The sequence below is a fragment of the Trichoplusia ni genome, chromosome 11, assembly GCF_003590095.1.
Source record: "Trichoplusia ni isolate ovarian cell line Hi5 chromosome 11, tn1, whole genome shotgun sequence".
Taxonomy (NCBI): domain Eukaryota; kingdom Metazoa; phylum Arthropoda; class Insecta; order Lepidoptera; family Noctuidae; genus Trichoplusia; species Trichoplusia ni.
The window spans coordinates 6,214,932-6,241,351 of NC_039488.1; the positions used below are offsets into that span (position 1 = coordinate 6,214,932).

General features: G+C 35.0%; 1 protein-coding gene across 1 annotated transcript; it reads right to left on the reverse strand.

Moving 5' to 3' along the window:
- Positions 1 to 1,552: 1,552 nt before the first annotated feature.
- Positions 1,553 to 26,170, reverse strand: LOC113498537 (sphingolipid delta(4)-desaturase DES1). The gene is made up of 7 exons (XM_026878570.1): positions 25,877 to 26,170; positions 11,534 to 11,710; positions 7,175 to 7,314; positions 6,109 to 6,322; positions 4,687 to 4,752; positions 4,160 to 4,305; positions 1,553 to 3,699 (listed from the first exon to the last, which is right to left on the reverse strand). Exons 1-7 carry the CDS (start codon positions 25,956 to 25,958, stop codon positions 3,559 to 3,561), a joined length of 966 nt encoding a protein of 321 aa, XP_026734371.1. The 5' UTR covers positions 25,959 to 26,170; the 3' UTR covers positions 1,553 to 3,558.
- Between the last annotated feature and the right edge of the window lie 250 nt (positions 26,171 to 26,420).

Sequence of the window (26,420 nt, forward strand, 5' to 3'; positions counted from 1 at the left end):
CACGATGTTTAATATGTAGACTATTTATGTAGGAGTAAATCAACAATCATTTACAAGTTTAAAATGATTTATTGATATATTGATGATCTCATCGATATATTGATCCTAATATATCATAATAAGAAAATGAATTATCTTATTATGATATATTAGGATCTAAATAGCTTAAGAACAATGACCATACAACCATCGATGTTTGTCAAAACATCTGACTTCTTCATCGGCCTAGCCTTTTCCCAACTATGTTGGGGTCGGCTATCAGTCCAACCGGTTTCAGCGAAGTACCAGTGTTTTAAAAAACATCTGACTTATGTATCTTAAATCGCTACTCTTTACTTTCGACCAGAGGGTCTCCCAACACGTCCTAAAGTAACGTTATTATGGTTGCAGAAGCGTGACAGGGCTATACAAGGTCTCTTACACACCCCGACCCCTGAGTTTGTTTCGACATTTCTTCTCAGGGTAGTCTGATATGAAATGTCGACTCCAGCGTTCACAAATGACATGTAAAGTTATGATATACCCCATTATCTCCCATAATATTACAAGCCAAATGAAAGCTTTTACAATAATCTTGACTTTGAAGGAGCGGTATAGAATTCCCCGCTTCGCCTCAACTCAACTAGTTGAAAATTGTTTTGAAATATTACATTGAGTATTAGGCGTCTATGAGTTGTAAAGTCCACAACTAATTAATTAAAATATGAAGGTAGAACGAGCAACATCTCCTGTCAAGACGAACGCCATCTCAGTCTGCCCGTGACCATGATACCTGCAAAGGTTTCGAAACGTCGGGAACTAAAATCTAAAATTAAACCGCGATAAAATCCGTAAAAGTAGTTTCATTTCAATGTCTAATATTCGCGTAAACCTAAGAAACCACTAGTTGTAAAGTCGTTGAAAAAGACCAATCAAAAGAGCCCAAACACTACGGAACCCGGTCGAACATCGGTTTCTATGGCAACCGTTTGGCTCCGTCATAAAACTAATTGGAAAGTTTTATAATATTGGATTATGAAACTACATAATGTATTTTAGGACTCCTGAAATTTAAGGAGGCCACAATAGAACACCTGAAGGTATTCCAAGCCCTCTTCAAGAAAACTCTCGACTTCCTGCTAGTATTCCTAATCCTTTCTTAAAAGACTGTCGATTTTTAAGACCAAAATCTAGATTAAAAAGGAAAACAGTCCGCGATTACCCCAAGTTGTCAGGTCAAACTGGGTTACCCCAACAAAAGTACTAGCATATAATGTATATTATATTTGTAACAAAGTATTAATTTCATTTACATATCACTGGGGTAAGTTACCCCATTCCTGTAAGCTTTTTAGCTACCTATTATTATTACAAAAGTGGGATTTAACCCTCGATGACTTTAGTTTTTTTAGTAAGATATATATAAATATATATAAAGGTCTTAATGGCAACCCGTGGTCTCATTTTGAATACAGCTTCTACTTTTAATAACCTACTTTTTTGAAAAAGTAAATAATTATCCATACATATTTTCATTAGCTGATGCTAATTTTGTGTATAAAGCCACATTTTATATCATTTTCATCTAGACCATATAGTTCCCTTATAGAAAATACATAGTTTATTTTTATAAACAGAAGCTATATTCAAAACAAATCCACGTCAATTTTTTAAATTTTACATAAAATCATTTTTTTTTAAATGAACGATATTATTTTGGTGCCAAATTTCATAGAAAACGGGAATAGACGTAGCTTATGGTAATCAGGGAAACTTCTGTATTTATATAGATTAATAGCACTCAGATATCCATATCTGCGTGTTATTAGTCTATTAAGACTAAAAAATATGTGTTTGTTGGAACATAATCAGGGTCAAAAATAAGCAGCAAACCGACACGCCATTTGATGAAATCAATTTGTTTTTAGCGTGTTTTACTGTACGTTTAAAGTCAAGCTCTTTGCCCCTATTTTATTATTAGAAATAGGCACCATAATAATTACCCCAAGAAGAAGAAAGCAAATAAGTAAAACAGACTTTAATATCTTTCCATACAGCAGAGATTCAAATAATTATCCAATCGTTTATATTTGTAAATTTATAATAAAACTTACCCCGTTACCGCATTTTTACCCCAGTGCGTAATAAAGGGGGTAATGTTTTAGTAAGCAGCTGGCATTTGCTAACATCTTGTGCCTTCATATTAAATGCAATCACGATACTCGTACCGTTTATTTCCCCAAAAATAACTTAAATAACTATAATGATGTTTAGGATGAGAGACACAAAACAGCTAGTCACATGAAAATAACATTGAATAATAAACTATTATTTGGTACTAAGTAGTTTTCAAAATTGGGATAAGAAAACAGCAAGATATTACCCCAAATGTAAATTATAGTTATACACAGGTATAATGATGTAACATTAAAATTAAAATATAATGCAATATCTAAAGGTAATATACAAAAGATTTAACGTAATTTAAATTCAACAAAAATATCGTCACGCCTACTTAAATGGGGTAAAAAGTTGTCAAAACCATCCAAACCATTTGGGCTTAGAAACTCAAAGAATCACAAAATATTGATTAAGAAAGTCAAGATTTTGACATAAAAATAAGGCATTTTTACAAGAAACAAAACAAAGTTACGATACTGAACGTCTGTAGTATTTCCGCGACTTTTCGAGATAAAGACAACATATACTTGCGTACCTTCTCGTAAAAAGGACCTTTGTAAACTTTTTACCCCACTAACAGCATGAAAAAGTACAAAATTAGTATTTACTAAAACAATTAAAACTTAAATTAATGAATAATACATACATTTCTAATCAAATCCATAATTTAATTAAAAAAAAGATCAACGTTTCTGTCCAGAATGCGTTTACGATGTATCGAAAGTTCCTAAAAAAAAACTATTCTAAAGCAAAAAAATGAATCCAAACGGACAAACATCGGAAACGCATTCTACAAACATTAAAAAAATACATTTACCGAACAGTATTATACAGTTAAAGATAACAGAGATGTTATGGAGATGGAAATACCGAATATGTTAAAAACTATACAAATGGGAATGGCAGAATTTCTTAACTCGCTTAACGAAACGACTAAAAACTTTTTAGTTTTATGTCAAAATTAACTAAGAATAATTGCACAATTATTGCCGGAGACAGGGCGCTATGGCGCACATTGGGGGAGGCCTATGTCCAGCAGTGGACTACTAACAGCTGATGATGATTGTACAATTATGATGGAACTTGACCAAATAACCTAGTAGATTTATGAATATATTTATTTACTTTTAAGCTACATTTAAATTATCACTGCACGATGCTAACAGCATAAGTTTCGCCAACCTCAACAGTAGTCACTGAACCTATATTCAATGTCACACAACTTAATTTTTGTTTAGTAAGAGTTTCTGGCGTTCCCCTTTTTCATAACCGAATTCTGCTTTCAGCCTTTCAATGACCAAGTATTGGTATATATCTTACCCCAAACATCTCAATTACCCCAATTTACCTATTAAAACAATACATCATAATAATATGTATATAATTAACATAATTAACTTAACTGTCAAGTCCGTGGTGCTTGCGCTTGATACGCGCGTAGGGTCCAATGTCGGGGTCCGTGACGAAGTCGTACAGGACCTTGGACCAGCTGTCGTGGTGGGGTAAGTTGTCGTAGAATTCCGGGGCTATACGTCTGACCTGTTGATGTTACAATTACGAATGAATATTGGGGTAATTATTCGTTAAAGTTAAACGAATGATGAATTTTAAGGCTAAATTCTCTTTTTAAGTTTCAGACGTTTATAAATTTCAAGATATATGGATTAACTAAACATCAAATAAAAACAAAACTAATATACATCAGACAGTTTTTGAATGACACAAACTAAGTAAAATCACTTCGTATCGCTCGCCATTCACCGCTTCCTAAAGCAGAGAGGCATATGTCACCTGGTCACCACATCAAACCCACTGTGCACGACGTGTCGCGGGTTCGATCCTCGCGTTGGACAAGTAATTGTGTAATCCACGAATACTTGTTCCGAGTGTGGGTGTCTGTGAGTTCAATATTTGTGAAATGCCCCGCGACATAAGGATCTTTTTTAACTGCTGTAACTGTGTAGTATAAAGGTCATGTAGGTGTTATAAAGTAGTTTACCTCAGGCAGCCTACACCCGGGCACGGCGGGGAAGTCATGGTGTTCGTTATGGTAGCCAACGTTGAACGTGATCCAGTTGAGAGGGCCGTAGTACGAATACGTCTCGTAGCCCTTCTTGAACATGTAGTGCTCAGCTACGAAATGACCTGGAAAATAAAAATACTTATAAAAAATTGGGATAGTCGGCAGTGATACGAATGAATTTTTAATGCTAAATTTGTTTTCATTGTGTAAATTTTCGTTCTTAAATCACATTCTATTTTCCCACGTTTATATACTCTCACTTTTTCGTTTGTTTGTTTGTCGTTCCGGTTGGACTTTTGGAACATAAGCTAGCAGGCTGAACATTTCAGGGTAGTTTCAAACCCGATGACAATTAAATTTATAGCTATAAAAACGGCTAGACATTAAAAAACGTGGGTATTTAGATTTTTTAAATCTATTCATTAAGATTATTTGCAAAGTATTTGTAAAGTTTAGACCACAATGAGCATGTAGATTTTAATAGTTAAACGATTATAACTGACCTGCAACCGGATGGACGCCCATGGCCATGACACCACCGAATATTAAATAACCCAACGCCTTCCAACCTGTAAAGAAATACAATTGATATTAATCTAAATCAAAGTTTAATTGTATAAAAAAATCACTATTTTCAAAGTGTTTGTAGGATTGTGATGATGTTAATAAGGGGGAGAATTGAGAATTACTGAACCAATTTCATCTTATTTCTAGCCTTTTTCCTAACTATGTTGGGGTCGGCTTACAGTCTAACCATCTACTAGGGACCAGTGTTTTACAAGGAGCGACTGCCTAACTGACCTCCTCAACCCAGTTACCTGGGCAACACGATACCCCTTTGTTAGACTGGTTGTCAGATTTTCAAGCTTCTGACTACCTGTAACGACTGTCAAAGATTTACAAAACGTGCTTTCCGAAACACGTGTTTCGTCCTATATAAATATAATAATAATGCCTAATAATGTTTACAGTACTTTTGATTATCTTATAGGATAACGATAATTTCTTAATAAAAATTTCCACCACACTGGGAAAGATAAATCTGAAATCATTGTAAATATTGGTTTTGCCCAAACATTACGAAATACAAATAGCATATTAGCATGTAACATAAAAACTGTTTGGAGATAAAGGAAATCCCATTTTATTAAAACTAGTGTTAAATATTTACAGTACAATCATTTGCTATATACTAAAAAACATAAACAATAATTAAAACAAGGCATCAAAAAATCCATCGGCATCGCTGCCGGCTGGGAGTGTGCCCAAAAGGCTGGCTTGCCACGTTGAATGGCAATGCTAATTCTCTGAGCTAGGTAAAAGCCAGCCTTTGGGTCACGAGAGGTGTCAACGAGACGACCAATCCCATTTTAAGAAATATTTCAGTATACGAGAAATATCATTTGAGTACATTGCCGGCGGTGATATAATATGTGATAATACTTTTGAAACCTAAGTGGTGCGACTCAGCAATGTATTGCAACAATATCGATATTATTTGTACTATCCAAATGCTTAATTTGCGTTCCACAATATATAAAAGAAGGTTTAACTAGCTATTGCCAGCGATAACTCCCACTACAAATAAAAAATTAACACACGAGAACATGAAATCGGGGCAAAAACTTATGTCTTGTTAATAGAGGTTAGAAACTTTTTGTGTACCAAGTCTCGTCGAAATCCATTCAGCGGTTTTTGCCGTTAAAGAAGGACAACAATCCATACATACAAAACTTTCGCGTAAAAAAGACACTGAACGGATTTTAATTACAAAGTTTACAACCAGAAAACATAGGAAAGTGTTTTCCCGATTGTATGTTCCCGTGGAATCATTTTTGTTTTGTAGCGGGCGGGCCCGCGGGCAATAACTAGTACTACTAGTCTCTTTCAAAATAGAAAAGGGTTCAAAATTAAATGGCACTCACCAAAAAGTTTAATAATAACAGCATCGAAGAACAATTGTATGACAAGATTGATGAGTTCCATGGGTGTCGGAGGCTTGGGCCTGACCATCAGAGGCCGGAAGCTGTAGAAGAAGGGCTGCAGGAACAGCCACACCAGCTTGCCTCCAGTCGTACAGAACAGTTTAGCTTCCAGGAGGGTCGGCAAATCCGTGTCTATTACTTCGTCGCCTTGGTACTGGAAGGGCAAATGAAGTAATTTATAAATCTATACTTGTATTATAAAGCTGAAAAGTTTGTTTGTTTGAACGCGCTAATCTCAGAAACTACTTTTCCAAATTGCAAAATTATTTTTGTGTTGAATAGACCATTCATCGAGGAAGGATTTAGGCTATAAACCATCACACTGCGACTAATATGAGCGAAGATACAATGGAAAATGTGAAAAAAACAGGGCATAAATCATAACTTATATCTTCTACCCACGGAGACGAAGTCGCAACAGTTAGTTTAGAATATATAGTGTTGTACTTATTGTTTACTTAAAATAAAAGAAAATTCAATATTGAAAAAATACTCTGAGGTTTTGCCCTGCAGTGGACAGTAATGGCTAAACAAAAAAAAACTGTTAAATGGCTCATCATCATCATAACCAGGCAATATTCGTCCACTGCTGGACATAGGCCATCGCAATGGCCCGCCGGTGGCTGGACCGACTTTTGTCAAACACCTGTCTAAGAAAAATCGCACATAATTCAGCTTTAACACAAACAAAATAAGTTAAAATCACTCAATACGTTCGAGAACTATGATGCCTCAATTTTCGTTGTTCAGAAAAATGAAAAATGCGTGTCGAATACTTCTTAATTATCTGAGAGACTTCATAGACTTTTACTGTTTATACCCAGTCGTCTACCCTTTTTTCCCGGGGAAATCCTCATGGACTTTCTCCGCCCTGGGGAAGGCGGAGAGGTGTGCCGGACACCTACCAGCTAAAACCACCGGAGTGCTTCACCCTTCCCTTGTAACTGAGACCACGGGAACGCGATGCAAACTACCGCGATCAGTCGCCTACCCTATTATAACTTACCCTATGATGCTCCAAGTGGTACTTCTTGAAACTGATAGACACGGGTATCCCTATCGGCAGGTTCGCGAAGAAACCGAACAGTCTGTTGGCGAGCGGCCGGTTGTGACCGAAAGCGAGGTTGTGGGCTATCTCATGGATCGCTGGAAATAAAAGAAAAACTATATGTAATGACAGCTAATACTTATTCAAAATCAAAAGTCATTTATTCAAATTAGGCTACTAAGTAGCACTTTTTGAAGGTCAAATTACATTGGACAGCACCCAGTTTCGCCCACCCGTCACCGCTTCCTAAGTGCTTTTGCTGTGAGAGAAGAAACGACGCATCAAATTCCCCAGAAAACAAATTTGGGTAATTGTAAGGAGTTTTACAATTATGTATTGTATCTTGTTACTCTTATAATATCCACCACGAGCGAAGTCGCGAGCCAAAGCTAGTGTATTTATACTACTACTAGCTGACCCAGCAAACGTTGTTCTGCCGAATATTTTTTTTTTGCTAGTTGTATTTATTTTTAATGCCATATTGTAAAAAAAAATAAAAACAAACAATTTCGTCCAAAAAATAAAGTATTTTTTTTTTGAGTGAGCAACCCTTATCATTTAGGGGTATGAAAATAGATGTTGTTCTATTCTCAGACCTACCTAATATTTATACAAAATTTTATAAAAATCGGTCAGACCGTTTCGGAGGAGTTTACCAGCCTTTAAAGTATACTTTACAAACATTTTTATTGAAACCTAAAGACTTATCTTCGTCATAATTTATGCAAATATTTTCTCTCAGTAGCGACTAGAGGAAGACCTAATAAGTGACGTCATCGACAGATAATGCGCAAGAGTTGACAAAAGTCGACCTTGTATGTTTGAAAATCAGTTTCGTAACTACGTGAAGTTAAATCTTTAGGTAGCGCTTGACAACAATTAGTATTATTTAACAGGGCAATAATAACGAGTACAGCACACGAAAGCTTTTAAAGAATGATGAAGAACACCGGTCAACTTGTAGGTATCCTTTTTATGGTTCGACATAGAAGTTTTTATTGATTATGTTATCAATATTATTTTAATTTATTTACAATTTTACAGAGTTAAATATTTACAAGTTAAAAAACAAAAAATTATTAAATTAAAGCATCAAAAAATTCATCGGCGTCGCTGCCGGCTGGGAGTGTGCCCAAAAGACTGGCAGCATTGCCACGTTGAATGGCAATGCTAATCCTCTGAGCGGGGTATTATGTTATAGCTAAAAGATGTTATAGACATAGCATATGATAAATAAGTGATAGGTATACTTTTCAGCCTGGCACTTCGACACAAGGACGACAAGGAAACCGATTCAAAATTATTGCTTTTCTCTCATATTTGTATATTTTGTCTGGTTTTTTGCTTTGTGAAGTTTCAGCCCCGTAAAAATGAAAGAAGGAACGCCGACATTAAGAGAAACCGGTTGCCAAGCCATTAACTAGACTTTTTTAAACAAATCGATAGCGTGATTTTGATAGACCTGTTTTATTTCGTAAAAAAAATATATACGATGATGTTTCATATAAATAATAGTCGAGAGGTTAATTACAGAAGTCGTGTTATTATCATATTATTATAGTCAAACATGCAACACGCATGATTACCTACTTTCGTGAATGTGATCATTTTCACCACTTTTGTTGGTGAGGCGGGGAATCCGCATGGACACCCACTCCCTCGGGGGTGGAAATGGATAGATAGACTTTTCAGCCTTATGAAATTTCATTTTATTTAAATTACAGAAGTTAAAAGTGGCCATTGGTTGCCATTCCGCACATTAAAAACCCCGGTAAAATGCGAACCGGACTTCCGTCAGATTTCCGTATCAACAGGCTGGACGGATAGCTAGTATAGGTCACCACGCCAAACCCACTGAGCACGGCGCGGGCTCGATCCCCGCGTAGGAAAGTTTGTGTGATCCACGAATGCTTATCCTGAGTCTAGGTGTCTTTGTTCATGTAACTTGAATGTTTGTAAAACACCTGCGATATAGTTTCGTTCGAGTCGTTTTTAAAGAATAAATGGCTAAAGACAAATTTCTTAGCCCAACAGAAAGATTTACAAAAACAAATGAGTTTACTTCAAGCAATACTCCAAATAACCTTAATAATCTTTACTGATATTTATCGTCCATACAACAATTATTTCATCGTTTCATCCCACCATAGCTAGCTGATTCAATGTAAACAAATTTGTCATAATTCTAGTCGTATTGTGATGTTTCAACCAATGACCATGGCATTGAGGAAACCTTGCAGTGTGCTAAACATAAATTTGCCGTTTCTATTTACATATAAAACTGGCATTTAATATTACATTTTCAATAGTATCAGCCTAGTAGAAACCGTTGGACTGTCAAGTCAACGGTCGTAGGTACGATCCCGACACGCACTATGTCTTTTTGAAATCATCTGCGTCAGACAACAGCAACTGAGTAAGGCCTAATTGTCAAGTACCACTGATATTTTGAAATTAAATGGATTCTAAGGGAGCTGTTATTTTTAATTCCAATAATAAGTATGCCAAAAGCGTTTGAAATTGAAATCACGGAAATTTCTGATAAACGATATGTAACAAATTCAAATTATTTGTTTACTGGTCCATTAAATCCCGAACCCTACACTAGGATTACATATGTTATGGGGTCCAGTCTCTTTTAATACATTCAATAATTTCTTTTACAAACCTAAGTATCAATTGCAAACAAGTATCAAGTACTTAACATATGAGACCTAACCTCGAAATTGGTCTAACCTTAATTTCTCCAAGAGGACTTAATATACTTCAAACTATCAATCAATATAAACCTTGAAGTCCAACTATCATTTTAACTATTTTCAGTAAAGTGTTTTCATAATTAATTTGTTGGAAAACCTCTTATTACCTGATATATCTTTGTCCTTTTGTTTACAAGGACATTCATATTTATCGACTACTTAAGATAATGAGTTGAAGTTATACTTCATTTTGTTTAGGTACATCATATATACATACATATATACAGGTACATAAATAACGGTAAACAAAGTTGTTGAGGTTTTTTTTTATACTAACATTATAGAGAGGAAAGATTTGTTTGTTTGACACGAATAGACTTCGAAACTACAGGTCCGATTTGAAAAATTCTTTCACTGTTGAGAAGCTGCATTATCCCCGCTGAATATAGGCTATAAATTATTTCAATAATATTAGGAAGAAAATTGCGATATTGTAACCCAAGGTTTTATAACTAAGATCTTCTAACCGCGCGGACGAAGTCGCGGGCAACTGCTAGTCGTCTATAAAACGATTTAAAAAGTGCCAAAAAAGTGGGGTGCTTTAAATTAATACTATCTACTTTTTTATTTTAAACTAACTAACATGTATAATAACAAGCAGAGCTGGACGCGAAATTTTGCTAGTTTTAACTGCGTAGGACAAGCATTTGTGTGATCCACTAATGCTTGTCCTGTCCATAACTTTGTGCTTGTGACTTAAATGTTTGTAAAATCCAAGCAAGAAAAGGATCAAAATCCTTACTGCGGGAGTCGTTAGTATAACCACTCTTTTTTTGTTATAATAACAGTTACGACTCTACACTTACCTGTATGACGTGTTTCATAAACATCAGAACGTAACGTGACGTCTTAACAAGAGACTACTACAATAGAACTATGACATGTATGTACCAAGTCCAGTTACAGGATATTATCATAAGCATTTAAGCGAATCTAAAGTTTTTTTTTTTCTAAAAACCACCATCAAAATTGCCGCATCTATGACTTCCGTCAATGTTATTCGTAAGCGCTTACTCTTCTGTTAAAAAACACACTCAATATGAGTTCCTTTAAAAATAATCGTATTTCTCCGGAAGATAACTGTGTTAGTGAGTCGAGACTGTTATGTGTTTATTTAAATTCCAATATCGAAAGGAAAAATGCCTATAAATTTCAGGCTTATAAGTTTTACTGGTAAATCTTAAAATTCAACCAAATACGATGTTTTATCGCATAAAAATAGTTTTTATGTGAGCATAAACATCGTTTATTGTAATTTTGCAATACATCAACAGCGATTTGTATACTTGGGAACACGTGAGAACGTACGAAATTAAAAAAATAAAAATCTTAACTGCCTTTAGAAAAAAATGTACCTACTTGTCAAGACAAATCAAACGTATCGAAACTTGTTAGGCTTTCATCGTGTTACTGTAAAACACATATATATTCATGTGAAGAACATGCAAGGTTAGCTTGGGGTGACGATGTCTGGTCTGATTCCAAAATACAACATTTTTATTCTTAGACTTGTCCAAAGTCGGACAACGACTATTTTTCACCAACCTCGTAAACTTACCTAACATAAGAGAATGGTTGATGACTCCTCCGAAGCAGTAGGCGACTATCAGCATCAAGGGCCAGCTGAGCTGCACCACGAAGGGCAGAGATATGATCTGTACCAGCACCATCGCTGTCACCACCCATTTGAAGTTCGGGTCGTAGCCGAAGAGCTTCTTTATTTGAGGGTACTTTTCTGTGGACAATAGAAAATGAGGATAAGTAGGTTGTAGTGTTGTGTCGCAACTTAGGTGGGATTTGTGTTGTCGTGCTGACTATGAATGTACAGGCCAATGTCTGGCAGAGGACAGCGTTAGGCTGAATTGATTAACTGATTCGTCCATGATGCCTGGAAACTGAGGCAAACTGAGTTGTTCATGTCTTTTTTTCTCTCCCGCTGGTTCCAAAGAAAATTGGAATATATTTTTTCTGATTATTATTTTTAATTATTTCTGATTATTTTTTGCGGGATCCAAGACTGTTCGCCGTTTCCCTGAGATACATCGAGCTTAAATACTTCGATGGTTTGCATTAGTTTCATTGTAGATCCTGGCTTACAGGAGTCAAAGATATGTGAAAGAGTAGTCCAGATTTAAAAAACGTGACTCCGACTAACTTCTAATTCTCGGTATGATTATACCAGTGATTAGAGTTTTGATAAAAACTTCTCACCAAGGATTAAAATCATTACTGCGATAGTAGTTAGTCAACAAAAGAATCATTAACATTCATAGCAATGGAGAACATTTATCTTAAACAACTTGTAAAAAAAATATGCAAACATGAGAATAGATAACGTTTTTTTGTGGTTCACACGAATGTTTGACATTTAAATGAAACCTATTTTAAAACAGATTCTACTGTTGATTATAATTAAGATTTTATTATAAGATATAAGGTATCCGCAGGATAGTTTATTCGTCTGTCAACGGGCTATGTTTCATGATATGTTGTGACTGTGATTTTTTTAAGAATTACACAGATTTCGTAATTCTGAAAAACTATTCTAACAAACATAGAAAATGGAGGATTGATCCTAAATATTTGGTTTGATTGTAAAAAAAGTGCGTAGAGTCCCTCCACGAGGAAGAAGTGAAACATCTTTATGTGGAAATGAAAATGAAATGAATTAGTTTGTTTGTCACTCTGTTTCTTTCTATCCATTCTCAACAGAAACGTTGTTGTTCTCCATGGGAGCCTTAAACGTCTTACGAACCTTTGAATTCTCATTAGGAACTTCTATTCAAAAGTCTATTTATACGGAACACTACACGGATTAAAGCGACCTCCCTTTTACAATTAGAAGTCCTCACTAAGTAGGTCATATAGGCCCGTGAAGGTATTATTGTGAAAGTCTCGTTTAGGAATTTTACCAATTCGATATTTGTCTATACCCACTTATATCGTAATTTTAAGTAATCATAGACACCTGTGTCAATAACACAATATTAATCTAAATGATAATATTATCAAAATCCTTCTTTATCTTTTAAACGATAAACCGCTTCATTCATAATGTTACGGCGGGAAACGTGTTACGAATTAAAAGATACCTTAGTGTGTTTCACTTAAGGTTGATTTTGCTGTGTTAAGACAGTAGGATAGTCAATACATGACTTTTGCCACACATCATAGGTTAACTTCCAAAACTGGTTTTTTTTATTTATATTTTTATTATTTTTTAAATAACGACTCCCGCAGTAAAGAATTTAATCCTTGTGCATTTACCTCACAAACATTCAAGTCACATGCACAAAGACACCCAGACTCAGGACAAGCATTCGTGGATCACAAAAACGTTTGTCCTACGCGGAGACCGAAACCGCGACACGTCGTGCACAGTGGGTTTGGCATGTTGTCTAAATTGGACTTATCAGATCAATAGATTTGAGAAATGTGATCAGTGTTGGTATTCAGATAAATGTTACTTGAATAGATGCGATAGTGTTGATCATCAACTAAAATTAGATATGCGCTCCCATTTAAGGAAAAATAATAATAAATACAATAGATTAGCTTATTTTATGATTTTACAAGAAATATATTATCTATAAGGAAATCACTTAGTATAATTACGTGTTTGTATTATCTAGGGTGCCTTCAAAGCTTCATTACAATTGGGGGTTTGGCAAAAATATTATTATTCGTCGTAATATTTCTTATATCGGAAATTTCGAGTGACGTCACATACCGACACGCTTTGTTGTGTTTGTTTGCGACAAGTGACGTTTACTAGCCTCCACTTACTTTAGGTTTCACCACTTTTGATTCTTAATAAATAATGAAAAAAAAAATTAGGTTTCCAATATTTTTAGACATCTACTTAACTACTATTTTTTTGCCAAACAGTTAAAATTCTCTATTAAGGTAATTTCAAATACAAAACTGTGAAATTGGTTCATGACCGGCGTTCAAACGTAAGGCCTTTTGACTTGGCAGTCCAACCGTGTTGTATTTTTTTCATGTTTTGAGAAGGATAGCCTACGGAGGGCGAAAGCCAATATAATCTATGCAAATCTTATACCAATCATAATTAAAATAATCCAACAAAACAAATCTCAGTTTTAATTATTGTAATCAGTTATTAAAAATAAATCTGCTGTTTCAATTCTAATCTATTCAATTAAATGAAATTATTTCTTCAGTTTCACGTACAGGTCTTAATGTAAAAACCCGATCAAGTGCGAAACCGACTCGGAACATTGAGAGTTCCGTGAAAATAGAATTTGAAAAAAACATTGGTCACCTATCAAAATCTTTGAACGTACCTTGTTGCTTAACCTCGATGTTAATTTTAAGTATTAAGTGTCACAGCAATTGCTACTTGTCAACATCAATAGGCAACTGAAATATATTATGTTCTATTGCAACCGTATACTTGTCACGGCCCTTGAAATTGCCAAAAGCAAAATTGTTGAAACTATAGCAGATTGCCGTAAGAGAAAAAAGAAGAAATACATACGCTACTCCAATTCCGCTATTTACAATTAAAGACGAATAAATGGAAATTGGATTAAAATAACACTATTCGTAGTCTTCAAAGCATTTTGCCAACACAATAATTGGAAATTCAGTACGGGGCGGAACACAATAATTCGAAATTCTTTGTCAATACAAAGAATTTCGAATTATTGTGTTCATTTTTCCAACAGGTCATCGACAATTATTGATAGCGGAATCCGACTGTGACCCCGAATGATATTTCTAAAGCAGTTCCTCTGGCTGTCTGCAGCCAGAGGAACTGCTTTAGAAATATCATTCGGTTTATAGAGTAGATCATGTGGTGAGGAAGGTGTTAAGTGTGGATGTGGATGGATATATGGGAAGAGGACGACCAAGGAAACGATGGATGGATTGTGTGAAAGACGATATGGCTGCAAAGAGTGTTTCTTGTGAGATGACGTCAGATAGAAAGGTATGGAAGGAGAAGACATGTTGCACCGACCTCAAATAATAATTGGGACACGGGCAGGGGAATGATGAAGTAGAATCAGCTGATATTTAATACGTACTAACTACACATGAAACAAGATGGCTTGTCAGTTATTAAAGTGTATAATTAAGACTAATTGATTTACAGACTCATTGAACAGTCGTTAGTCATTCACTTAATTTATTGTCTAACCAATAGAATGGTTGTGAAATCTAGTAATGTCTGTCGAAATTGTGAAATGACTCTCGCATTAAGGAATTAAATCTTTGTGTCGCGAGGGGTTTCACAAACATTGAGGTCACATGCATAAAGACTAACTTACACCCAGACACAGGACAAGCATTCGTATATCACACAAATGCTTGTGCTACGCGGAGATTGAACTCGCGACACGTTGCGCTCTGTGGGTTTTGCCTGGTGACCTAAACCACTTTCTACCCGAGCAGTCCTTTGAAGGGTAATTTTAAGTGCATCAGAAAAATGTTACCATTTATAACGACGTCAGCCTATCTGACTTCAACAACCCAATTTCAACAAGTCTATACTCTGAAAAGTTACACATTACACGTCAAAACAACATCAACTCATTAAAGGGGACAAATATCCTGACATTTGAATACATTGCGTATCTATCAAGCTCTGATATTAACAGTGATGTGTCATAGCCGCCAATGTATATCTCTTCCCACGAATTTCTCACACCGAGTGAATGAGCCTGAACTTCAGTTAGCATAGAGTGGTTGACTAAGGAGTGTTAATTGACAATTCGTTGTCTCGTCGCTAACAAAACGTAACGATTGTATGACTGTTGGACGCGAGTCTGTCATACACGGTTTACTGAACTGTAGTTGGCGTGGTACAAGGTTGCTTGTTTCTACACGTATTAAATTTCACTTCATGATAATGGGGACATATGTTTTATTCAATACAAATTGTGTTTTAATAAAAAATCTCGGACGTGATTCGATTTGCGTCTCCTGGTTTAATTCAGCAGTTTCTTTACCATCTAAGCTTACACTCCATCTGCTATAAGAATAATCTGTATGTAATTTATTTATTTTTATTCTCGTTCAGTGGTATATATATACCTCGGTATTTTAGTTTGATCCAGGGACTGGTGCATTCACCAGGGAATAGCAGGTTTAAGATTCCCCTGAGGTTGAATTTTTCCTTCACATTTGAGATCATTAAACAGCATCCCCCGTGACACAAGGATTAAACTCTTCAGTGTGGGGGGTCTGTCTAAAGAAAAAATAATGGCATATCCTTGCTATTTCAGACCGCAGTGACACATTAGAGTTTCCCCAGGTAAAAAAAAGGGTTAGGAGGAAAAAAAACGAGAATATAATAATTTCATTCATTTCACTTTTTTTACTTTGACGGGGGAAATTATTAGCTATTCAATAGTACAGGCTGAAAAGAAGCAATGACACTGTCGCCAATAACATTTTCATTTATATAAAATTGAAAAGCCTAACCTCTTCTTCTACTGATTTAAATCAAAGGGATTCGTTTTCCCTCACACCGTTCAAGGAAAAATAGATAATAAGTCACGTGCGTCGATAAAATCATTAATTAATATTTAATCCATTTTGTTTTTAGATTTGTAGCCAAAGAAATCGAGACTATTCTTTAAATCTGATCAGATAACTTTAATGCCTTAGTCATTATGCGTCAAAAATAATGACACACTATGGATCGACTATCTAAGACCATCGCTTTCAATCAATTAAATCCCCTTATCTATAACAAATAATAACAACTTAGATAGTTATTGTCATATCTTTATAAACGTTAGTCATCGATAGAAATCCCCAGGTAACTTTGTATATGCAAAGCGATGTGAAAATTCTTGCGATTTCGCCGTTAAAAATCATTTTGCCTTCGTGCAATATTTCGATATTGGAATCGTGCAAATATCGTTTTGACTGCGGGCTAATATCATTTTTGCCAAACGTTACTTTATAATGGTTAGAAGAAATATTTATGAAAAACTAGCTACATGCCCCGGCTTCGCACGGGTGGACATTTATTTTTTAGCTTACTTTCCGGGATGAAATATAGCCTATACGGATTCGGAAGAATCCCTCTAAGTAATGATAAAAGAAAGTTTGAAATCGGTCCAGTAGTTTTTGAGCCTATTCAATACAAAAATACAAAGGTTTCCTCTTTATAATATTAGTATAGAAGTATAGACAAGGCAATCGCGACTCACGGACTGACGCATTTAAAAAAGTGTAAAGTGCTGCAAAACTATCATTTCTTCCTTAAAGAAAAAAAACATCACTGAACTAGTCTTACTGAAACATATTTACTGTTAATTAATATAGATAACGCTTATATCGCTTTGTTATGTATGTATAAGTGATACAGCGTGGCGTTTATCACGTAGACATTTCAGATGACAATCTAACATCTTTTAATGGTACGATATCGCAATCAATAATTATTTATGACTCAATATACCTATATACACAGATACACAACTTGTAATAGGGAAGAAAGTAGATGATTATTGTAGATAGTCAATCAAGTCACGTTTTGATAAAAAGTTTCAGTCACGTGACAAATTAAAAATTTCATCAATACAACAAGAGGTAAAGTTTGTCTGTTTGTGTCACCAAAGGGAGTTTTCCTGTACTACGATTTTAAAACTTCCTATACCAATAGAAAACAATGTTATTTGTGACTGTCACAGACCACAATAATTGTCGGGAAAATGCTACCCACAAAGTGTACTTTGGCCAGCTATTTCTACATTAAATCAGTATTAAATCTAACATAGAATAAACGAAAAATTATTTAAACTTATTTATTTATTTATTTGTTTATCCCTTTCAAATATGCTGAACAGCACTGCAGAAGAAATGACCAACCCTATTTCGCGGGAAAGGGGGGGGGGGAATCTTCATGGACACCTACCTCCTCGGGGGAGGAAAAAGGTACTGTCATTTAGTAGGTGGGCAGCAATAGACAGCAATTTTATTCATTAAGCACCGACCGCGGGGCACCGTCTGATGGTCATCTGACAGCACGGATAGGCGAGTGGCTGAGGTCATCACGCCAAACCCACTTAGCGCGACGTGCCGCGGGTTCGAACCTCGCATGGGACGAGCATTTGAGTGATCCACGAATGCTTGTCCTGTGTCTGCTTGTCTTCGTGCATGTGACTTGAATGTTTATGAAACAGGAAACAAGGACACACGAAATTTCTTGGGACGCAAAACCATTTTTGTTTATTACCTATTATTTTCCTTAAATGTAAAATTCCCTAAAACCATAATCAAATCAAAACACGATCATCTCCAGTAATAATACTCGTTCTAATCAAACATATCGGTTATAGATTTCCAATTGTTACGATAAGCCAAGTGGCCAATCTGTTGATAATGAGATTATCGAAACAGGCATGTTCTATGATATAGGTATGCACGAGATTAAATAATAATACCAGCATATAGATGTACCACCGCTCGCTAGGAGCTCGTGGCTAAGCTATAACCGCATAAGTGAATCGATCACAGGTTAAGCTATGCTTGATGCGGTTGGTTAGTAGATGGGTGACCATCTTTGTCATAACGAGTTCCTCCGTGTTTTAGATGGCACGTCAAATTGTGGGTCCCGGCTGTTATTCCTACATCTTTGACAGTCGTCACAAGGTAGTCAGAAGCTTGAAAAGTCTGACAACCAGTCTAACCAAGAAGTATCGTGTTGCCCAGGTAACTGGGTTGAGGAGGTCAGATAGGCAGTCGCTCCTTGTAAAACACTGGTACTTAGCTGAAACTGGTTAGACTGGTAGCCGACCCCAACATGACTAGGCCGATAATGACGATAGATGTACCACTGCTGAATACAGGGCATACAGGCCTCGCGATGGCCTATTTTAAATTAATAATTTAAAACAGAATTTTTGCGGTTGAAGACGCGATTTGGGTCAATAAGCGTATATTGGCATCTCGTCCTTACAATGGCAATATGTCTACTTTAAGCATTTGTACTATGAGCTCAAATTTTAAGCTGGACTATAATTGCAGTTGTGGAAACAAGAGACCCTACTAATGCTAAAGCAATACCCCGTCTTTACTAGAATAACACTCCTATTTAAAAACCTGAACTACCTGACCAAAACATTGAGCGAACTTAAAACACCCATCCAAAATTGTTTAGTATGAAAATTGACTAGGCAGAATTGTTTTTCTTTTTCTAAAGCCTCAAGCAGTAAGGTATTTTATATTTCTATCTTAGGAGATTTACTAACATTAAAATCCCATGACCGAAAACATCCAGACATAGAACAAATGATGCCTTTAGCACTTTAGCATGGATCAGACGCGCGACATGTCACATTGGACATATACTTCTCTATCCGCGCAGTCTTTAATAGTCATAGCTGTATCACCTACCTAGCCCTTTTGAATATTTACTTTTGATAACAATGACAAACGTTTTTTTAGTTAGGCAATGCATATTAGTAGAGATTACGCCATTACTCCTCGAGTTTGGAGTGGAAGTTCCTGTCAAGATAACTTGAATTGAGCGAAGACAGCAGACTTTATCTGTCAATATCTCTACATAAAAGACATTATACAGTATATTCTTACATTATCTAGATCTAAAACTTGATACATATCTGAGAAAAAGTTGTGATAATTTTAGTTCCGGCTCAATATGACTGAGAAAGATGCGTCCAAGGTGTTGCTCTCCAAAAAAATATAGTTAAGTTCAAGGTTTGAGAGATTTTTTTTAGAAAAGTCATGTGAGCTTTCGATTTCCGAAAGGCAGATCATTTAGACGTCTCGTCAAATCAATTAGTTGACCTCTGGTTATACAACCAAGCCATACAGAGATTACATTTTTAAGACAAAGTCTTTGTGTTAATCAGCATTTCAGAAACCGGTATTTGGGCTGGGTTCCTAGCCAACGTTCCTTAACAGGAAATTTTACGATGAAAATTTTCCACATATTTCAGGATTTAAATTTCAATCGTGTTAATTTTTCCAAGACCCAGTATAATTTCTATAAAAAGTCTTCGTAAAGCTAGATAAATGAAGTCAACCTGTATTATCGTAGTTACTTCCGTAAGGATTATTCAAGTCCAGTTAGATCCGAAACTATTCGGGTTATCCCGATAAACACTCAGAGGCAAAACCGTTGCATCATTTAATAGTAAACATATCATCCATTAAACCATCTCAAATCATCATTGGAAAAACAGCAACCTTATCCTTGTGTAGTTGTGTTCGAATTACCCGGCTATTGAAATACTAATCACACCATAAAACTGACTAATATTTGGAGGGACTTTTTTTGTATCACGTCATCACAACAGACGAGATAATATGTGACAAACAAAATTGTTTCCAAACATTTTCCTGAAACAAATTATGTCTCGCACGTGTTCATTTCGTATTGATCGATGAGCCAGTTTATGATTGTTTAATAAGATAAAAGTCTATGAAACACTTGTGCTTATGAGTCACCAAGCAAATAAATAGAAATAATCGAATACGTCCCTCAGACCGTGAGAAGAAATTATATTTTGATTAAGAAAAACATACAAATACATACAAAACGACTTCAAATAAAAACTACTGAGCAAAACTTGATGTTTTTTTTATGGAAACAAATGACAGATATTTAAAAAAGAAATGCAATTCAAATGAAAAAGGAATCAACGAAATCGGTTCATCCAGTCCAAAGTTGAGAATCACATTGTATATGCCTAAAATGATAGTGTTTAAAACTGAATAAATACGTCTTTTTTAAACAACATTTTTTTGATATAGCTATGTTCCTTGTAGCCTTTGCTAAAATTTAATTTTAGATTTTAGGTCCCGAAGTTTCGACACGTTTGCAGGTATCATTGTCACAGGCAGAGTAAGAGGTCGTAAATGTAGTTTTATTTCAATTCTTCCAAATCTGTTCAGTGGTTTGTGCGTAAAACAGTAAGAAACATCCTTACAAACTATCGCGTTTTTAATATTAGTAGGTCATACATTAACTTTTTTTTAACATACTTTACTTAATTTTTTTGAACAATTAATTCATTAAAATTACAAATAATAATTACGAAACACCTAAACCTTATTACCAGTGTTAAATATCGGCATCGGTGTCATCAGTAAACAATGATATCAGAACACCTGGTTGCCGAGAGATAACGTTATACCGGCATACTATACAGCTACGATAATAATGTCTACCTAATCATGGCGGCATAAACACATAAAACAATAGAAATCTGCGTGAAATATCACGTGTGGCTGATAAAACGGGTAAAGAACCTTTTAGGTAGCTTGGTTGCCGGATAATCGTTGTTGGTTGCCCAGGGGTCAAGTACTTAGCGTGAGGAATTTCAATGTACAGAATTTTCGATATTCTTTATTGTTAGGAAATACACAAAAACTGTAAATTTTGGGTACTGGTGGACAAGCCAGTGAATGAGTTGTACTTACATAATCAGAAGGTATAGAACTTATATTTGCGTTGCGTAATTATATTAACATAGAAGAATACGGGGATTAACGCGAATTAACACGAGCAGACTCTCATGACCACGGCCGGTGTAACCTGGTCGAAACGTCGGGCTAAACAAGGTAAAATTCGCGTTAATCCCCGTATTCTTCTATGTTAATATATATAAATAAATTGTCGTGTCTTGTCTGTAGCGATTTTTATGAACCTTGGTATAAAGCTAGATCTCGAGCAAAGATATAGGTTGCTTTACCCCGCGATAACCAACATCCACGTGGTTGAATTCGCCGTCAAAATAAATGTGAATCATACCGAGATATATCCCGATTTTTTGGAGATTGAACGCTTGTATCAGTTGGTTAATCAGTTAATCACGACGACGAAATAGTTGCCATAGGACTTTAAACCAATCCCAGTGTTCAACAAGAGAATTGTGGACAAAAATGGTGAGATCTTTAACGTTTGACATGGGAGGTTTTTTTTTTCAAGATGAGCTAAGAGGCAGCGGACTCTGGCACAAAATTCCACAAATGTCAATGCTGTATAGTAACAATGAAATCTTATCAATGATAGCAAGAACTTGTTATCTAACCATTGTAAAAATAATTACCGAAAGTCAATAAGATAAAGTATGGGTGGATTTAAATAAATAAGGTAAAAGACGTGGATCAGAGAAGGAATAGAGGAAGTGGTACTCTGTTTCTATTACATCTATATAGGTATATTGTTGTTGACCTATTTGTAAATTATATGATGAAAACATAATAAGCCAAAAAAAAAATATATAGGCCTAACGAAACCCAAAATCGCGTCATTCAGAGTTCCGTAGACTAAAGAAAACAAATTGGTTTCTCATTAAATAAATGATCGCATCATCCATGTACACTTCTCTTTAATTCTATGTTCTGTGGTTTATGACAGATTATACGATACGGCAGCATTTGTTTAAAAAGTCAATAAAAACGTCATCTTTTATAGGCGTAAACAAAACGTGATTCAGATAGGTATTATGTCGTGTATTTCCCGCCATAATACTTATATTAGTATAGGTATTAGAAGCACCCTGACTTTTTACTGATGCAATGATGGTATGATGAAATTTCTAAAAACTAAAAAGATTTTCTAGCGATAGTCTCATAAAAATCATAAAATAAAATTCTGTACCGACAAAGCAATTCAATTCCACTTGCTGTCTGACCTCCAGACGGGACATAGTCGTTTAGAATCTTCTAGAAGTTACCCACAGATAACATGAGTCACATTCAGCATTTTGATAACAGAGGACTTCATATTTAAGTGCCTTTAAGTGGACAATAATAAATAACGTTTGTCTTGTGACTACAGTTCATTTAACGTTGGTGCCTTGCGGTTTGAAGAAGGGATTCATATAAGCAAGGGTGTAGGTTAGAACCCTACACAGTGTGACACAATCTGATTTTTCGTAAGTTGAAATTATACATATGATCTTTAGCAGGTATTCTAAAAATCCTCTGACAAAACGGTGAACGAAAATCTATATCTATACTAATATATAAAGCTGAAGAGTTTGTTTGTTTGAACGCGCTAATCTCAGGAACTACTGGTCCAAATTGATTTATTTTTTTGTGTTGAATAGACACTTCATCGAGGAAGGCTTTAGGCTATAAACCATCACGCTGCGACTAACAGTAGCGAAGATACAATGGAAAATGTGAAAAAAAACAGGGCAGGTATAAATCATAACTTATATCTTCGACCTACGGGGACGAAGTCGCGGGCAACAGCTAGTCTTGAATAAACTTGCTTTCTAAATATCTTTATCTAAATATTATAGAATCTAAAATCACCTGCAAACTGCTTCTGCCTTCAGTCTTTCAACATGCGAAGAAGAATTTCCCCATCAATGGGATATTCATCGGCTGGTACTATCACTACTCTGACTAACAATTCCCGGTAACTACATACAACTTGTAACATCATAAGTCATAAATATTAACTGCACCTACTTGTTGTTATCTCTGCCTCACCCTATGGTTGACTGGCAGAGAATGTGTCAGGTATTAAGTATACCATTGTAAATTGTTCGTGCATGAATACTGGTATGCATTTATCAACAAATCAGGCTGCTCAAACACAAATTTTTTGTTGCTTTGTATGAATTCTGATAATGTGGTATTTTTTTCTGCTACGCCAAGTTTTGTTGGAGTCTAACTCGACTCTTTCGCTTAAAACTGGCCGCTGTTAGCCATGGACCCAAATATAAAACATAATGAGGTAATGGAGGCCTTTGCCCTGCAGGTTCTTTTTATTATTCGGTTTTTATTATTGTTCAACAAACTTCAGCCATCCAATTTATATTATACACATTTTTTTAATGCTTTTCTTTTTACAGGATTGACAGTTTCTCTCAATGAAAATTTATCATAATTATGCACAAGAGCAAAAGTAAATTCTTATACCTGGTTGGTTACATTAAAAACTTAGTTAACAATACTCAAATGATCTGTTCAAGAAAAACTTGGAAGAAAAAACAAATTATACTACCTAAAAAGAACATAGAAAGAGAAAGAGGAATGAAGAGAGAAGGAAGATATTTTCGTTGTTGTTTGTATTGTTTTTTAATTTCTGTGTTTTAATCATATTATGTGTACTTGTTTAACTTATAAAAAAGGGTTAATCCTGGATGAACAAAATATTGACACTTTGTGTTTCATCTATATATATCTATACTAATTTATAAAGCTGAAGAGTTTGTTTGTTTAAACGCGCTAATCTCAGGAACTACTGGTCCAAATTGAAGAATTATTTTTGTGTTGAAATGACCATTCATCGAGGAAGGCTTTAGGCTATAAACCATCATGCTGCGACTAATAGGAGCGAAGATACAAAGGAAAATGTGAAAAAAATAGGGCAGGTATAAACCATAACTTATATCTTCTACCCACGGGGACGAAGTCGCGGGCAACAGCTAGTCAAAATATAAATATAAACGCAGAGTGTGATTTTTCACATGTCTCAAAAGTGAAGTAGAATTATTACCAGTACTTTTGTACACAGATCTTTATTTTGCTGGCTGTGTAAAATGAAAATGCATATTCATATTTTGGATTTTGTTTTGCCTGCACAAAACCAGATTACCATATGATATTGTTGATAAAAGAAGTAAAAACATTAGACCAATTTATCACCAAACAAAACATCATAGTTTAAAAAATGTTACAAAGACCTTATTTTTTGTCTTCATGGTGTACTTCAAAAACATGTAATTGTATATTTTAACATCACCTTTACCTACTTTTAAATGACAATGTAGATAAAAAGTACCATGAAAAAGTAGTAATTAGTATACAAAACTAATTATTATGGCCAAGCATTACTGATAGATAGTCAAAAAATACTTTTAATCTTTATAAATATGAGAAAAAAGTCTATTCCCAACTGATTTAAATTAGAAAACAGATTGTGATCTGATTGAGCCACCTATGAAGTTTCTTTGTATGTTAATAAATGTATAATTAGCAATAAATCATACCTATCATGCTAAACAATGTAAATTGTTTCATTTACACAATTCAATTTGGCTCAGCAACTGCAGTTTGAATATACAATGTAGGTACATTTTTAAAGCAGTTCTAAGATTCGTTTTTTAAATCTATGTGGTTAGAATTTTCATCTGACTTCTCATTTTTTTTTTATTTGATGCCACCTATTTTGTACCTTTTCTACATGAACAATTTTAATTGATAGGTAGTTATGAGTTAGTGGGTTCATTAGAATTAGGTATAACATTTTCAATTTTCTTTATTATTACCTAAGTATCAGCACTTTACTAGCATTAAAAAAATTAAGTACACAAATTACTCACATGATGAAAATCTTTTTTGGTTAAACATTTTCCTGACATACAGACCTGCAGAAGACCAAAAATACCAAAGTGTCTTCAGGCTTGGCATCAGAGATTTGCCCAAAGTTGTCAGAGAGTTACCAAGTGGTGAAGCAAAAATATACAAAAATATTAATTTCCTTAATAGGGCTAACAAATTATGCACATCTTGATAATAAATACTGTTTGTTTAGAAAGTTAAAGTAAAACTTCTTGTTCATTGCACCAGGGTCAAGGTATATTTTAAGAAGGTCAAGACCGACGCTATCTATTCAAAAAAAATCTAGTTGTGTTTAGTTGTACAGCCGACTAATCTCGTAAAAAAGCAGTAAGTTGTTAAAATATGCAACTGGTGACTATTCTTTAATGAATGCGAAATTAACGCAACAGTAAAACTTAAAAATAGGTAAGTAACAGTAATTTTATTATTGTGTAATAATAGTTTACACGTTGACATACCGATGAGATTTTTTATTTAATTGAGTAGGCGAGCAATGGTCGCCTTACTATACAGTCACACAATTATTATTTTAAGTACGTGCTGCACATCATTGAATTCGTTTCTATATATGTTACGTGACGTAATTACGTACCTAGAATTATTTTCCGGCGACTCGCATGAGGTTCCTCCGTGTAAACCCATTCAAAATCAGTTCTGGATACTCGCGCTCCCATGGTTAGCTTCTATAGCACTGTTAAAACTTTTATATGCACATTAGTTATATATAAACACCACCCGCCACAATAAACGCTTATATTTTACAATAAATAAAGGCGGTTCCCGAATTACTTATCGTTTTTCGATAGAAATTTGTATGAGCGCGATACACTCGCCTTCACAGGCAGCGGTTGATTGATTGAAGCTTAAATAGAATGAACGGTTGTCATTAGGTGACTATCATTCGGTCGGTTCTATCAAAAAGCCCCCCGCCCACCTCGATTGAGGTATAAAAAGTGAATCATTATCATTTTATCAATGATTGAGATATGAAAGGGTAGTATTAAGGGCAGTGATCTGTAAGGAATTAATAAAACTTGTTAAAATGTTGACAACAACTTTAAAGGAATTCCATCTGTTTCCAAAGTAAATTTAAGATTAAAATTAAACATTTAAATTAATCAAGGTATAATTTTAAA